The following is a 15,586-nucleotide window of genomic DNA, read 5'->3' as shown; positions in this document are numbered from 1 at the left end:
ATTAAGATATTTTTTATTAAATCTGAGAGCTTTCTGACCCTGTTGTGTCATGCTTCTCTCATGAATGTGGGCGGATGCTGATGCAGAAGAAGAGAATTGTTAAATAAAGTTATTATTTTTCTTTTCTTTGCACTCAAAAATAATTCTCGTAGCTTCATAATATTACAATTTTACCACTGATGTCACGTATTATTTTAACAATGTCCTTCCCACCCTTCTGTGGCTGGGAATGTTTCAGTTTCATTGCTGTCTATGGAGGGTCAGAAAGCTCTCGGATTTCAACAAAAGAAAACTTAATTTGTGTTCTGAAGATGAAAGAAGGTCTTATGTGTCTGGAATAAAATGAGGGTGAGTAATGACAGAATTTTTATTTTTGGGTGAACTATCCCTTTAAATGAATAAAAAGTTCCAATACTTCATGGGACTGTTTCCTTCACTGAAGCCATTAAAGTACAGAGTCTTGTGCAAATGTACAAATATGTTTTTGCTTTAAATCAAAGTTTGCATTGTTGTGATTCATCTCGTAGCTGGTTTGTTTGGTTTATGCTTATAAAACTCTCTATGGGAAAATAGGAGTAAAAATACTTCTGGAACCAAGGCAGAGGGAACAGTTGCACTTATTCACTCAGTCACGCATGACGACCCAGTCAATCTTCTTAACATAAAACCCAGACTCATTCTCTCTCGTTTTACACATACGCAACTGCCTCCGTCATGCGTCTTAGTTGTCAACTGCAAGCTTTCAAGTAAAAAATAGTCTTAAAAATATTACTCTTTTGTTGCCGTGTTTAACTTTTTGCTATGTCAGTTGATTTGTATGGACTATTTTTTTCTTAGTGATGCTTTAAGAATATGCAGATAAAATAATATCAACTCAAAACCAATTTTTCATGCCCATTTATTTACTTGTTTGCATCTGTATCCTAATCACCTGGGCGGGGTTTATTTTGTGGTAATTACCGGCTAACTGTTCATTATTTGTTACATAGCAAACTGTGACTCAAATTAAACAATGTTGACATGCATGAGAAGATTCCCAATGTATTTCATTTCTACAATACTGCATCAGATCCATCCAGAAAGAACTGAGAGACAGAGAAATCACTGGCATGAAAGTCAATATCACCATCAATCTAGATTGTAGTCTCAGGCGTGTGTCTAGATATCAGCCCATGCTCTGTCTCTCGCTTCCCATTCTGTCCACTGGCATGCTGGGACCCACTGGATAACAGCAAAGCCATCCTGTTACTTTTGCAAGGACTCGTCGCCCTAGAGCTGGCTCTCATTGTACCAGGAGAAGGGCTCCCAGATAAGGAGGAAGAGGAAGAGGAGGTACAGGGGCCCCAGCCTGGAAGAAGGCCTGAAGCCGGACGAGAGCCACCAACTCTGCTGAATAACATTGGGCTGGGTTGCATTGGTGCCAGGGTCTGCTGACTGCCGTTCATGCAAATAGAGCTGGTGTCTGTGTAAACCTGGTTGGCCGAGGCCGTCTGGACGCGGTAGTTGTATGCCCTCCATCCCTGTTGTTTCCTCTGCTGACACTGGCACTGTAAGATCCGAATGAAGGCCTGCTTGAACTCACGGCTGTAACAGGGGTAAATAATGGGGTTCAGGCAGCTGTTGAAGTAGCCCAGCCAGAAGATCACTTTGAAGAATGTTTCAGGAGGACGTAAACTGGTGTTAAACGACCCTAAAATCAGGAGACATAAAAGGGAATATTTGTAAAACAAATCTGCATACACAATGCTTTTTCATCTATCACCAATAGATGGCAGCCTTCATCAACGCACATGTAAACTACAGAAATAAAGAATCAAAACAATTCAGATTTTTGTAAATCTTTTTAATCTTAATGTCAATAAACATATGCCTCCCAAATTCTCTAATGCTATGTGAACAGATATTTCACTTGAGTGTGTCTCATTAGTCATAACTAGTCACAACGGTACTAAATAAATTTTCATTTATGTATGTAACTTTTTTTGCAGTTTGATAATGCAAATGATATGGGATAACATTAACTATCATTAAAATGTTTTTTTTTCTGCTTTAAACTAATTATAATTGGATGTTTCATGCATTTTTACAATGCAAGTTGGACGCTATGATTACTTGTCATATAAATGTGCCACGAAGGCAACCATATCTCTATATAAAAACTGATATAAATCTATATCAATAGTTTTAAATAAAATTTAGATAAGGATAAAATGTTCTCAACAATCGAATTTGAGCAGAAATATAATTCCTTATTTCTGAGTTTTGCTATTGGGATGGAATATGATCTGTATATGTTCTCGAAAGGTTAAAATTAAGTTTCACATTAAGAAATTAAGGTTTATCTGTCATATTTATAAGTCTCTAATTCAACATTAAGTCCGTCCTGGTCTTAAAAAGTAAGTCTCTTTTTTGAACACTCTCAATCCTGTCATAAAGAGCATCATTTGAATAACTCATTCTTTGCTGAGCGCTCTGTAAGCTTTTATTAAAATGGTTATCTTAAGTTTTTACATTCCAAAATCTATATTTTATGAGGAAGATTTATAGTGCTTTTACAATTGTACTCAAATCAATTGTCTATTTAAAGAAACAAGCCAGAAAATCTGTCTCTTCTAGATTTCCCAATTTCTAACTGGAAGTCTTTCTCAGGTTTCTCTACTCCCCCGGTTTCCAAAATATTTTAAAAAGTTCACACAGATCCATCATGCTTTTCCAGACTCTGACTGTAGCTTATCTTCACTCATGAGTTTACTAGCTCACTCTTCCCTGAGGAATTCTGCTTTTTTACTTGCTTGCAAATGCATGATGTGCAGCACATACCCTTTTTTGGTTCTGATCTTAATAATTAGGCAAAATCTTTTCCTTTTTTAATCTTAAAGTTTCAACGTTTATATATGTTGTACTTCAATAATTCCTCTAACAGGAACGGGATGGATGACTGAAGTGAGTGATTTGGTCTAATTCGCTATGGTACGTATCAGTACAGAGCCGGATGAGACTTGGGTTCATTATCACACTTCAAGAAGAGACACAGGTGTGAGGCCTCCGGTCAGCTCCTGTCTCTGCCAGTAAGTGAATTATTCCATTACGTTAAGATGTTCTCGCCTCTTCCTTCTCTAAATCACATGTCACTCGGACATCTCTCAGCCAGAGCAGCTATAAATTAAGACAATCTGCACTAAGAGAAGTCCACAAACAGTCTTGCAGCAACCTTGTACTTTTAGCAAGTGGTTTCTGTTCTGTTATCCGACTGACATTTAGAGAAACCTCGCTGCTTTGTTATTTAGTTGTTTAGTTCATCTGTGATTAAATAAAGTCTGCTGAAATAATTGCCAAAAATAGTTTGAACTGCCCTGAGAAAACACATCACTTGTCGGATAAACTCTCATCTGGACTGGTGGCAAAGTGGTCATTGATTTCATCTGTATTAATTCTGCATTGAGTCTACCTTTTAGAAAAGAAATGAATTATAAAATTAAGCAAGTAAATTAACATTTGCAGCTTAATCAGCTCTCAACAAACCAACTGTGGAAATAAAACACAATATATCGTGATTACAAATTTGAAAGTTCAAGCAAGTCCAGATCTGATGCAATGCAACCAGAACTGACAATCTTCTCATACACCAGTTCATTCCAGTATTCATAACATGGCATATGAAAACAAAGGCTACTCAACGAAGGGAAGTTAACTCCTCAAGGTCAAACACATGGAATATATTTTCCTTCAAAATATTTCTTCACTCATTTGCAGGATAAACATATCAGCCCATCTGCTAATATGGCCCTTTAGAAGGTCACTGGGAGCTGAACTTCTCAGTCATAAAGTGAATATAGGAGGGTGATTAAATTTTGACCAGATTTTTCTTTAGTGGGAAAAGTACCTCTACTATATTCCCACACCTCATCAGAAACCTCTGGGTTCAGACAGGGAGTGAGCCTGGGAATGAGAGAGCTCTGAAGACATTGGCATCTCCAGTGCATTCCACCAGGAGATTTCACCAGCAAGCTTTGGGGACCGGCTCTGTAGTGACTCATCTATTGCTAAATTAAATGATCACGCGTCAGGTTAACATGACAGACGTTGCTTTGCAATTCAAAATGACACATGAGTAAAGGCTTCATATGTTAGATTATTTAGCAAAATAAAATCTAAAGTGTTGTCATGAATTATGACTTTGTAATTAACCTTCTGCATCTGTTCCATTGGCTCTTGTCCATGACAGAATTTGAAACAAATGTATTGAACTTTAACAGTGTGAGAGGTTTTTGAATAAGGTCTGAGTATTACCAAAAACAGAACATGAATTTACCAACGGAGCATTCAAGCTGGAGATGTGTCATTTTTCCTGGCAACAGGATCACATTCTAAAGTGTCAGAAATGAGACTATCTTGACATTCAATCTGTAAAATCACTGCCATGATTATTGTAAACAATATCACTATCAATGTGACTGTGCAACTGTTCATTCAACTGTACCAGCCTTGCATGTTTTAGTACTAACTACTGAACAAAAAATAAACTACAAATATACTATTATTTAAAATATTATACTGCATGATTATTTACTATTTTATAATAAATATAATATTTTAAGACGAGGTCTCTTGTAATGCATGTATACGTATATGCTCCAAAATATCTCGGTTTGTACTACATAGTCCTGGTTCCCTGCTAAAACTATGATATTAACTACACTGCATCTACATGACATGCTTCTACAGCCGACTGAATCATTCGCATGAATTCTGCTGTTAATCATCCACCTCAGGAATGGCTGTAATTACATGCTACGATAAATATTTATAAAAATCAAATTATTGTGTTGATGTCACATGGGTTTGTCTTTCATTTATTCAAAAAGGTTAAACTTTATTTCTTATGATAGACTAATGAAATAATGGGGCAGCTGCACAGACTGTCTCAAACTGTATGCCCTGCATGGGACTCGTTTATGCCACAACAATGACTCTTTTAATGTTCTTTAGAGTGGGACAGATCATATGCTTAGTAAGTTTATAACTATGTTGAACTGTAAATCTGATTGCTAGCTGGTTTATTGATGGGTCAGATGGACTGCCAGAGGATCTTGGTCAGGCTGGTAGACCATAATGGACGACTAAAAGCCATGTTTTTCCAAAAACTGTGAAAAATGTGTCACTTTTGACATATAAAGTCCAGCAAACATATCTGCCATAAACTTTAAAACACTGACATATCATTATCATTATTAACATATCATTTTCTGATTATTATTATGTGTTTATTATCTGAACTGGGGAAAAAAGAAGAAGAAAAAAAAAAACAGTTACTGTCGTGTTCAAATTTAAATTTTATAGTTATTTCATACTTTTACATTTAGCACCACGGACACTCACAGGCTGAAAAAAAAGCTTTTATCCATCACAGATCTATCATACGTACCGATGGGTAATGCGAGGAAAAATGGTAACCAGCAGAGGATAAACATGCCCACAACAACACCAAGCGTTTTAGCAGCTTTCTTTTCTCTAGAAAACTTGAGCAGTTTGACTGTCAGCGAGCTCCTCATGTGGCCCTTGCTGCAGTCATCCTGCGTCTGAGAGCCTTTATAATGAATCCGGAGCGTCAGCTCGTTAGAGTCCATGTGCTCCTTCATCACTCCAGCCTCGAGGTTTTTAGTGGTTCTCTTGGCTACTATATACACTCGGCAGTACATGGCCAGAATCACCGCCAAAGGGATGTAGAAGGAGCCCAGCGAGGAGAAGAGCGCGTAAAACGGCTCCTCCGTGATGAGGCACACTGTCTCGTCCTCCGAAGGAGGCTCTTTCCACCCGAGCAGAGGTCCTATAGAGATGACAAAGGCAAGAACCCAAACACCCAGCATGGCCAAGAGCGCCCTTTTCTCGGTCACAATGCTCGGGTACTGCAGCGGGTAACGCACCCCGATGTAGCGGTCTATGGAGATGACGCACAAGCTCATGATGGACGCGGTGCAGCACAGCACATCCACCGCAGCCCAGATGTCACAGAAAATCCTCCCGAACACCCAGTAGTTGAGAATTTCACGCGTGGCGGACACCGGCAGGACAGTGGTGCTCAGCAACAGGTCTGCCATGGCTAAATTGATGATGAAGTAGTTGGTAGGGATGCGCAGGTGCCTGTTGCACACCACGGAGAGAATAACGAGAATGTTGCCCACGATAGCGAACACAATAAAAGCGCCCAGAACCATGCCCAGTGGAATCGCACGGCGGAGACTGAACGAGCTCGGTTCGGTCCCGTTGCCCGCGGAGCTCGAATTGGAGACGTCGGACAGTTCGGAGGAAGCATTACTCAAGAAGTTCACGGCATGATCTGTATCAGAACTCATCTTGCCTCTGCAGTACCTCCATACCAAAGTAAGATGAGGATTCACCGCCAAAAGCGCAAATTGTTATTTCTGGATGCCAAAGAAAGAAATAATAATAATAAAATGACAAATTCAAAGGATCCGTAAGCTCTGTTGCGCAATAAGTGCTAAAGAGTAAAAATGCATAATTGTAAACGTTGCATTAAGTCCAGTTGAAGATGTGGTTGTCCGAGTTCTCCGCAGTGTCTCTCCCGGTGTTCCCGGCTGATCTGCCTCTGACCACTCCTGCATTCACCAAACCCCCTCCCCGATGGAGACTATACAGGCAACAACGGAGAGACCTCGCAAACAGACTATTTTCACGGCCTTTAAACCTCCATACTTATGGCAAGCCGTGGTAACCTTTAATTCCCCAAATTTACCTGTATCTGCGTTTTTTTCGATAACAAGTAAACCTAATATAATAATAACTTACTGTAATACAATCCTTGTATGTCTCTGTTGTAAGTTACACGTATATACTATAGGTCTATAATAACAATAAAATATGTTTAATTACATGTAGCAAACACTAATCCTAACTCTATAGTAAGCACATGCTGTTTATTATTATTACTCAGTACTTCATGTATAATAACAGTGTAACAAAAACATTAAAATAAAGTGTAACAATTATTTTAACTGAACTATAATTTAGCCATTTATAAAACTACTGAGATAAGAAATGTTGGTTACACTTTATTTTAAGGTGTCCTTGTTAAAGTTTAATTATACATCTCTACATGTAACAAGGCTAACACTTTATTTAAGGTGCCCTTCTAACACATTTTAAATGTACTTACTATTATAATAACACTATATTATGCATAATTACAGGCAAGTAACCCTAAGCCAAACCCTAATCCCAAAGCTAACCATATAGTAAGTGCATGTATTTAAATAATATTACTCAGTACTTAAATTAAATATATAATTACACTGTAACAAGGACACCTTAAAATAAAGTGAAGTGTTACCAATATGTTACTAGTTCCAGAAACATGCACTACAATCAAATAAATGCATACTGGTATATTAATGATAGAAATATGAATCAGTGCCAGCAATCATTCAAATAGATTGTAGTTGGAAATGAAAGTTGATATCTGAGCCGCTATTTATTTGATGATATTCAATGGCATAGATGTGTGATTTGTTACCAAAAGCTATGGAAAGTTGTTATCACTTTTAGAACTGTGACTATTTAAAAAAAAAAAAAAGTCATAATAAATTAATAGTTACTACCGAAATTGAAAAGATACTAGCAATTTACTAGAAATATAAATGTAGTACTACTAACATAAAAATATATGATACTGTTGTTTATTTTAAAGAAAAAATGTTGCTTGTCATGTACAACTATTTAGCCATCATGCTGACTGATATAAATTATAATCAATCGGTCACTTGAGCTTCACAGCCTGCTGTCAGGTAATGCAATACAATGTCAACTGGAAAGCATGCCAATGGACATACCAACCGCGCTATTCTTAGGATCATTTGCAATTTAAAATATGGAAAACTTGCAAACAATATCAAGGTTGTTGATGCATGGTGGGATCTAGGTGCCCATTTCAGTCTCACAAGGACTGCGCAGTTATACAAAACCTATCAGTCACACATGCCATATGTCCACAAGTTTCTAAAAACATTTATTTTTAGCTCTTAAGTACCGCTTTTAGTTAAAAAAAAAACACATTTTCTTGTGTCTGGTCCTAATGTAGAGCACAAATGAACCGCATAAAACACAAAGTCATTCACTGGCAAAAGTCTCCACACTGTGCCATCTTTAAAGACTGCCATGAGTGTCCAAATATTCATGCAAATCATCTGTAATTTTATAAACTAGCCACTAACTCAATCTCTTTGCAAATGTCAGCCAAACAGGAATATACTTTGACAGTGATGAAGTACCTAATGGCTTGCGCCAAAAAAACAAAACAAAAACAAAAAACAGAGAGAAAGAAAACATAACTCAAACAGATGGATGAAAAACCCCATAAGTCAACTAATTTATGCAGAAATCAAAGTACATTACAGTTAGCTAGAGCTGTGAAAGAGGAAACAAGCCTTCTGTCATGCAGGAATATCCTCACTGTGCTGAAATTAAATAAGCCTTGATATAAAAAATTCAGAGAATAGGCTCTGAGAGAGTTTAGAGATGCATAAAATTGAACCCAAACCTTAAGGATTGTTCATTACAAAGTGATACAGGCACAGCAAAAATATTAAAGAGTCTTAAACTGCACTCCCACCAGAAGCTAATGGGAAACAGCAGAGCATGTGACATGAAGAGGAAAGTTATATCCTTTGTGGATGAGTTGGAAGATGATGGCACCGAATGTATGGCTGATGCATTTCAACCCAGACGCCAGTGCTGAGCTCAGTAGAAAGAGTAGCCAGACCGCTGTGTGACCAGTGCAATAAATACACACACATGCACACATACCCCCTGGCACTGTATAGCTCTTGAAAACCATCCAACTATTAGCCCAAACACACTCCAAGTGAATTAAGGTTATTACATTTAATACCGTCGCTGCTTTGGATGAGGAATTACAGAAAGTAATGTGAAGTGAAAGGTGAAATTTAAAGGCAAGAAAATGCTGAGCTGTCAGCCACACCACACTAAACTGCAGCTTCTACTCCCAGTGCAGTGGCAAGTGTCTGTCAAATGGCAATGACAGTATATATATTCCATATTGGACAGAAAGCATTTCTTTATAGGAATAATTATCTTGAAGGATTTACATTTACATTATAGCAGCAAAAGTATATGTCTTGAATAAAGAATTGCTTTTAAAATAATGAATAAAAAAATAATTGTTTTGAAAAAAAAAAGAACAGAGGAGCTAGAGGTGTTTTCCATGCAGTGCACATAATTAATAGGCATAATAATGCATGGGAAGGAAGTGTAATTATTAGGCATCCAGTAAAGCTGTAATATCGCAGATGTCCAATTGTTTTGTTCATCTTCCATAAGGACGAAAAACACTTTTATCTATAAAATGGGCTTATTAAAATTAATGTTCAATAGTCTATACCAGTGCAATTGATTTTGTTTAAGGCCCAAATTTTGAATTGGACATAAAATGGTAGCAAATAAAATACCAAATAAATTGTTTATTGTACAGATATAAACAAAAATATCCTTAGAAATCAAAAACATACATGTATAAATATTACATCTTAAATATTATTAATATGTTGGGTTCTGAATGTTTCTTAAATTCGTGAATATTTATGCTCTTGTAACTGTTTTATAAGTTGGCAATTTTGTATGAATTCATATGATTTGCTTCAAACTAAATTGTATGTTTTTTTTTAAAGAAAAAACACTCTGGTTACTGATGTTTCCTCGGTTCCTTGTGATAAAGAAATGAGCGCTGCGTGAGACACTAAGGGGAAAACTCCTGTTTTACTCTATATTGAAGCCTGATTTGTTCATCTTTGTGTAGCTGCCAGAAAGGGAGGAGCCGACCCTTCTATGAGTTGGCTCAGAGCGGCATTCATCAGATTAATTAACTGAAGTGACAGTCATCGATTTGCGTGCAGCTTATAGCACGGCAAGTGATGCAACACTAATTCCCTTATCTCAGGGTACCAAGGTTACATCAGAACTCTCACCTTTAAAGCAGGGATGTCATGGTGGCTGAACAGATCTCGCCAATAGAAATTCTGATGGACCATGCCCAGGAGGAGGTTATCCCTCTTGTAGAATGGGCCCTCACACCTGTAGGGCACTTCAAGCCTTCTGAAGCATAACCATGGCTATTGCATCAACAGTCCAGCAAGAAAGTCACTGCTTTGTGGCCTGCAGTCCTTTATAACATTCTCCAAAGCAGACAAAAATCTGCTTTGACTGTCTAAACAGGCTAGAGAGCGCTCTAGGTATACTCTCAGAGCCCTTACATGTCCCATGTGCTTACTGACACCAAAGAAATGTGAGCTGTTTAAATAAACTTCACCCTTAACAAGATGAGTTCTTTCTGTGCCCAAAAAAGGAGGCAATGAGCCTGAGTTGGATGAATCCATTTTCACTATCTTCCTTCGGCAGGTCAGGCCTAAACTTGTTCCTATTTGGAACAGGCAAAAAGTCATCCAGGTGGCCACAGCCTTGATACAGTGGTGGTCTACCCTGACAGGGAGCCACCTCAGGCGCCAGGGGTGGGGTGGAACGCAGGCTTTGAGCCAAAACTGAATGGGGCCGTCAAGCCGGAGAGCTGAGCAGGGAGGAATGCCTTTGTGAAAGAAGTCGATCCAAGACTGGAGACAGGAAAGACTCATCCTTGCATGGGCCACACTCGCAGTGCAACATTTGCAAAAGCGGGCACTGAAATTAGCTCTTTAGGAAATTCACTCTCTGTCTTGCTCTTTACGTGCCAGATGTCTGCAGGGAATCCTCGCTGCTTAGGCATCTTTGACGGCGGCGAGCAGAGCTGGAGCTTCTTCTTCCTCTGCTTCTTCTTGGCTTCTTCCAGAGTCAGCTAAGAGATGATCCTCATCACTGAAAGAGAATGATCTGATGAATGGCGCTCTGAGCTGACTTATAAAAGGGTTCACCCTTTCTGGTGGACTAAAGTGCCATTGTTTTTTGCAGCTACACAGCCGTGAACAAATCAGACTTCAGCACAGAGTAAAACAGGAGTTTCCCCTTAATGTCTCAAGTAATGGGAGAGACTGTTCGAAAGGGAACTAAGCATGACAGTCTATGCTTGGCCTATTTAAATTGGATTTGCCACAGTTTTGGCAAAACATAAAGCAGTTATGAACTGCCATGAGAATGTGTGGGAATGTGTCAGCTATTAAAGAAATAGTCCCCCAAAAATGAAAATATATTAATTATTGTGAATTATTGTCATGTTTTTTTATCTTCTGTTATGACTTCCTTCTGACAGCACCCATTCACTGCAGGAGATTCATTGGTGAGCAACTGATATTATGCTAAATTTCTCCAAATTGGTTCAGATGAAGAAAACTCACATACGTGGATAACGATTACATTTTTAGCAAATTTTAATGTTTGTGTGAAATACAGAGTTCTGACATGAAACTCAATATGGCGCAGTTCGAAAGTTCTAACTCAATGTGACATAATGACATCATTATCACATGGCACAGCTTATTGGTTCTCTGAATCGATAGTCTATGAGCTCACTGGTCAACATTTAAATACTTGGCAGTGTTTGCTGTACCAGAAGCAGTACACTTCAAAACCATCCACCTTCCCCAGCTCCACCTGTATAGATCTGCTATGGGGTGATGATGCATGTCCTTCGGGTTATTTGTTGTATTGTTATATGGGCAGCAGAAATTTTCATTACATGCATACAGCAGCAAGTTGTGAATGCAGCTGCAAGTCTCGTACTTGCTGTGCCGCAGCAGCATAGCAGATCTATGACACTGTGACAGAAGACCCGCCCCTAATACAGGTTATCACATGTCTCCCCTCCATTTTGTTTCTGTTTTTATTTTCTCTCAGTTTTTTGTTTCCATGGTGTGTCCCATGGATCCCCTACTTCACCCTGAATACCACCTCCTCTTGCTGGAGCAGGGGGAAAAATCGCTCAGGGACCACACTAGACTGTTTATGGTTCTGGCAAACCTCACCAGCTACCCAGACGACATGGTCTGTACGTTCTACAATGCCAGTTGTCCGATGGTGGTCCCTGAGTGAATTTCACCGACTTTGTGGAGTGGACACTGGTAAGAAAAGGATCTCCGTGCCCCGCCGGCTCCCAAGAGCTAGTCGCCAGTACCACTCCCGACCCAGAGCCCAGCCCACCATCTCTCTGATGCACAGAGCGCATGCCCACTGCTGATGGAGAGCTAGAGCCCACCACGACCGACGAGCCATTGTTAGACCGAGCAGAAGAGCACCGCAGAGCCAGAGGCCATGACGTCAGTCCAGGTGTGTGGGCCAGCAACAACGCCTGTGACGATGGAGAAAGCCACGGATGGTGAAAACACGGAGGAGCTCCGCCCCCTGCACCACGGCTGAGAGTGAGTTGAGTAAGGATGTCACGGTTCATGTGTCAGTGCGCTCATCTTGCGTCTCTGTCTGATTGTGTGCGTCTGTTAAATAGCGGCAGATGCGTTGATGAGCACCAGCTGCAACTCATTTGCGCTGCCTTTAAGTTTGGCTGGCATTCATGTTCGTGTTGTTGGTTCCTTGATTTCTCGTCTGTCTCTCTTGTCTAGTCGTGTTCCTGTCCCTCCAGTTGGGATTCTCTGGACCTTATTCCTCGCCCTACTGGGATTCCTGAGCTGGGTTTGAGATACTGCTGCTTGAGGTGTCTGGACATGATTCATCTGGGGTTATGCCATCGTCTTCCTATGTTCTCTGGCTATCTGAGTTACAAATAATCAATTTTTAACTCGCACTTGGATCTCGTGACTCGATCATTGTGACAAAGGCATGCCAAATAGGCCAAAATGAGGTGGAGGACCTTATTGACTGGGTATCTGATCTGGAGTTCGAACTAGAGGTCTTCACGGGTCCAAAAATTTGTGCCTGTCTATTTTTTCAAAAGCTGGATCCGGACCCGTGTAGATCCCGGTAGGCATTTGTCGGACCCGTATATTATTTGAAAGCTGGACCCGAACCCGCCGGGAAGACACAGACCCGACTGGACCTGATTGTCACATATTCCTCCTTAAATTGCTATTACAAGTCAATAAACCTGTTGCAAAAAATACAGCTTTTTTGTCTTACCTAATTTAAGGAGCCGTAGTCTCTCTTCCCTGACTGTCTGTGATGCATTACAATCCTCAGACAAGAAAGTTATCCATGTTATTCCTCTTGTTATTCCAAGTCCAAGCTTAATCCACTCATTATTTCAGCTTCAAAAGTGTCCTTGATGTCGCAGTGACGGATGAGAAATGCTACTGTGCACATGTACATTCTGAGTCGAGTTAACTCGCATAATAACTTGACTGTTTGCCCTTTTGAACTATAATAACGCCACTGACGTTTTTTATTTGCTATCATCTCTGTGCTCTCTACTCTGTGTTGAGTCTGAATCTGACCAATAAAACTTTAAGATGTAAGAAGAGAAAATGTAAAGCACGGTTTGGCAGTCGAAGTGTGCCTCACTGGTTGCCATAGAAACATGAAACATGCTGGAGACTGCACATGCGTGCTAGCTGTATCAACCTAAAATATGTTTAACGCAATTTGAGCGTCATAGAAAACATTCATGTTATAGTTCACCTCAGATTGTGTTGCTGATTTGAAATATATTAAATATATGAAATATAAGTGTGCCCCCCTCCCCCCTGTTGTTCTACGGTGCGCACCTACCGGGAGTGGGGAGTAATGTCATGCCCCTGAACTCATTATTTTGTGTTTTCCCACCATGTGTTCCATGTTTCATGTTAATTGTCTCAATCTATGCCCCTATGTTTAGTAATTATCTCTAGTATTTAAGTTCCTGTCTTTGCATCTCTCCTCTGTTGGGTCCACTTGTTGGATGACTCCCTGGTTTCCATTCTCTACTTTGGAATATTAAAGACTTATTCATGTTATCCCCAGTGTTTCCTCAATCCTGGATCCCTCCTAGAGGGACACATGCAAGTTTAGTGAGTGGTGCTAAAAGTGCATTCAATTTAATCTTGTTTATACAAAAGTGAATCAGGCAATGTTATATTTAGTTTTGTTTTGTGGCAGTTTGGAAATTAAAGGTCTGGTGAGTGGCTCTAGAAGGTTAATGCCCCGGTTTTTTATTTGATGATGTTACAAAAGTATTCATGGGTATTTTATGATTAGGACCCCTCCTACAAATTACTTAAACCTTAAAGTTTTTATCACCAGATTTCATCTTCACATCCCTGTCATATAGGTTTACTTAGGACAAAGTGCTGAAATAATTAGTATGTTCTTAAGGGTTATTTAATCATACACGAATGAGACAGCTGAGAACGATGGTTACAGTATTATGGTATCCATTAGTATTTCAAAAAACATTAATCCTCTAGTCTTGTATGAAGGGCACAGACCATTATGGAATCCAAGCTTTTCTGAGCGACTCCTGTTATGGAAGCAAGAAAAAGTCATCGTAATTCATCTGTCTGGATCGTGGCCAGACATTTAGTTGCAAGGCAGAGCTGTGAGGGTTATGGTGAGACAAGTAAATACTAGTATGCTCAAATTCTGTGGTTAGGTATATAGATAAATACAAAGGTTTGTTTAATAAAGCAAAAGTGACTGTAAAAGCTTATGAATGCTTAACTTTCTGGTTATGGGTTAAAAGGTATGCTCAAATGAAATGAAAAATATTGTTATAATATTTAACACAAAAAAGCTCATTTTAATCCTTGACACTGAATTTCTTTTTAACACTACTTAAAAAGCTGTGATGGAGCTAATGAAGCTAGACAGTTATGTAACTCTTCATATAAAATTGTATTTGCTTACATGTGTGGGAACATTGAAATTTTGCCGCCTTGCTGTTTCAAAATCCTCCCTAATATAAAGCAAATGTAAAATTATTGTATAAATATAAAATACATTCAGATGTATATTACTGATTCCCTAGAGAACCATTCATTTACTAGAGGATCTACAGTGCATATGCCTCATATGGTTTATTACTGCAAGATGCTATTGTTTGTCCTCATGTCTTATTACCGTGGCTTTTTCAGAAGTGGCTATTGAAAATTTATTTCCAAACATCAAGTTCAAGTTCAAGTTCATTTATTTATATAGCACATTTAAACAGCCACTAGACAGACCAAAGTGCTTTACAGAACAAGCATATAAAGATAAAAGCAGCAAAATACACATAAGCACAAACATTGGTTTGGAAATATCATACTGTCTCACAGGCAGAAGCAAATTATGCCAGGAGTTATCATGGGACACGAGCCATCAGTGCATGAGACTTATCTTAATATTAATTTCCTGGATGTTATGATGATAGCATCTCTACCTTTGCTTTTGTGCTCCATATGCACTGAAACGCAAAGTACCAGACATCTGCAAGATTCACCCATTGCAGGAAGCGACTCCTTTTGAATTACATAGATATTAGATAGTGAAAATACAATCAAATGACTATCATATAACTGGACCCTTTGTGGGTTACATAACAAGCTTTACCTAAAAGTAATGCATAAAAACAAGTACATTATTATAAACTGCAAAATTAGATTTCTGTGGGAGAATATTCATACATACTGGTGTTAATGTTTTTTGCTTTTCCCTGCATTTCAGT

The 15,586-nt window shown here is 39.0% G+C and overlaps 1 protein-coding gene across 1 annotated transcript; it reads right to left on the bottom strand.

Moving 5' to 3' along the window:
• On the bottom strand, positions 1 to 6,734 carry adra1ba (adrenoceptor alpha 1Ba). Its single transcript, XM_026195887.1, has 2 exons — positions 5,426 to 6,734; positions 1 to 1,690 (listed from the first exon to the last, which is right to left on the bottom strand). Exons 1-2 carry the CDS (start codon positions 6,351 to 6,353, stop codon positions 1,134 to 1,136), a joined length of 1,485 nt encoding a protein of 494 aa, XP_026051672.1. The 5' UTR covers positions 6,354 to 6,734; the 3' UTR covers positions 1 to 1,133.
• Between the last annotated feature and the right edge of the window lie 8,852 nt (positions 6,735 to 15,586).

Source organism: Carassius auratus, chromosome 21 (assembly GCF_003368295.1).
Source record: "Carassius auratus strain Wakin chromosome 21, ASM336829v1, whole genome shotgun sequence".
Taxonomy (NCBI): Eukaryota; Metazoa; Chordata; class Actinopteri; order Cypriniformes; family Cyprinidae; genus Carassius; species Carassius auratus.
The sequence above is the reverse complement of the archived record's forward strand: the minus strand, read 5'-3'. Positions and strand labels throughout refer to the sequence as shown.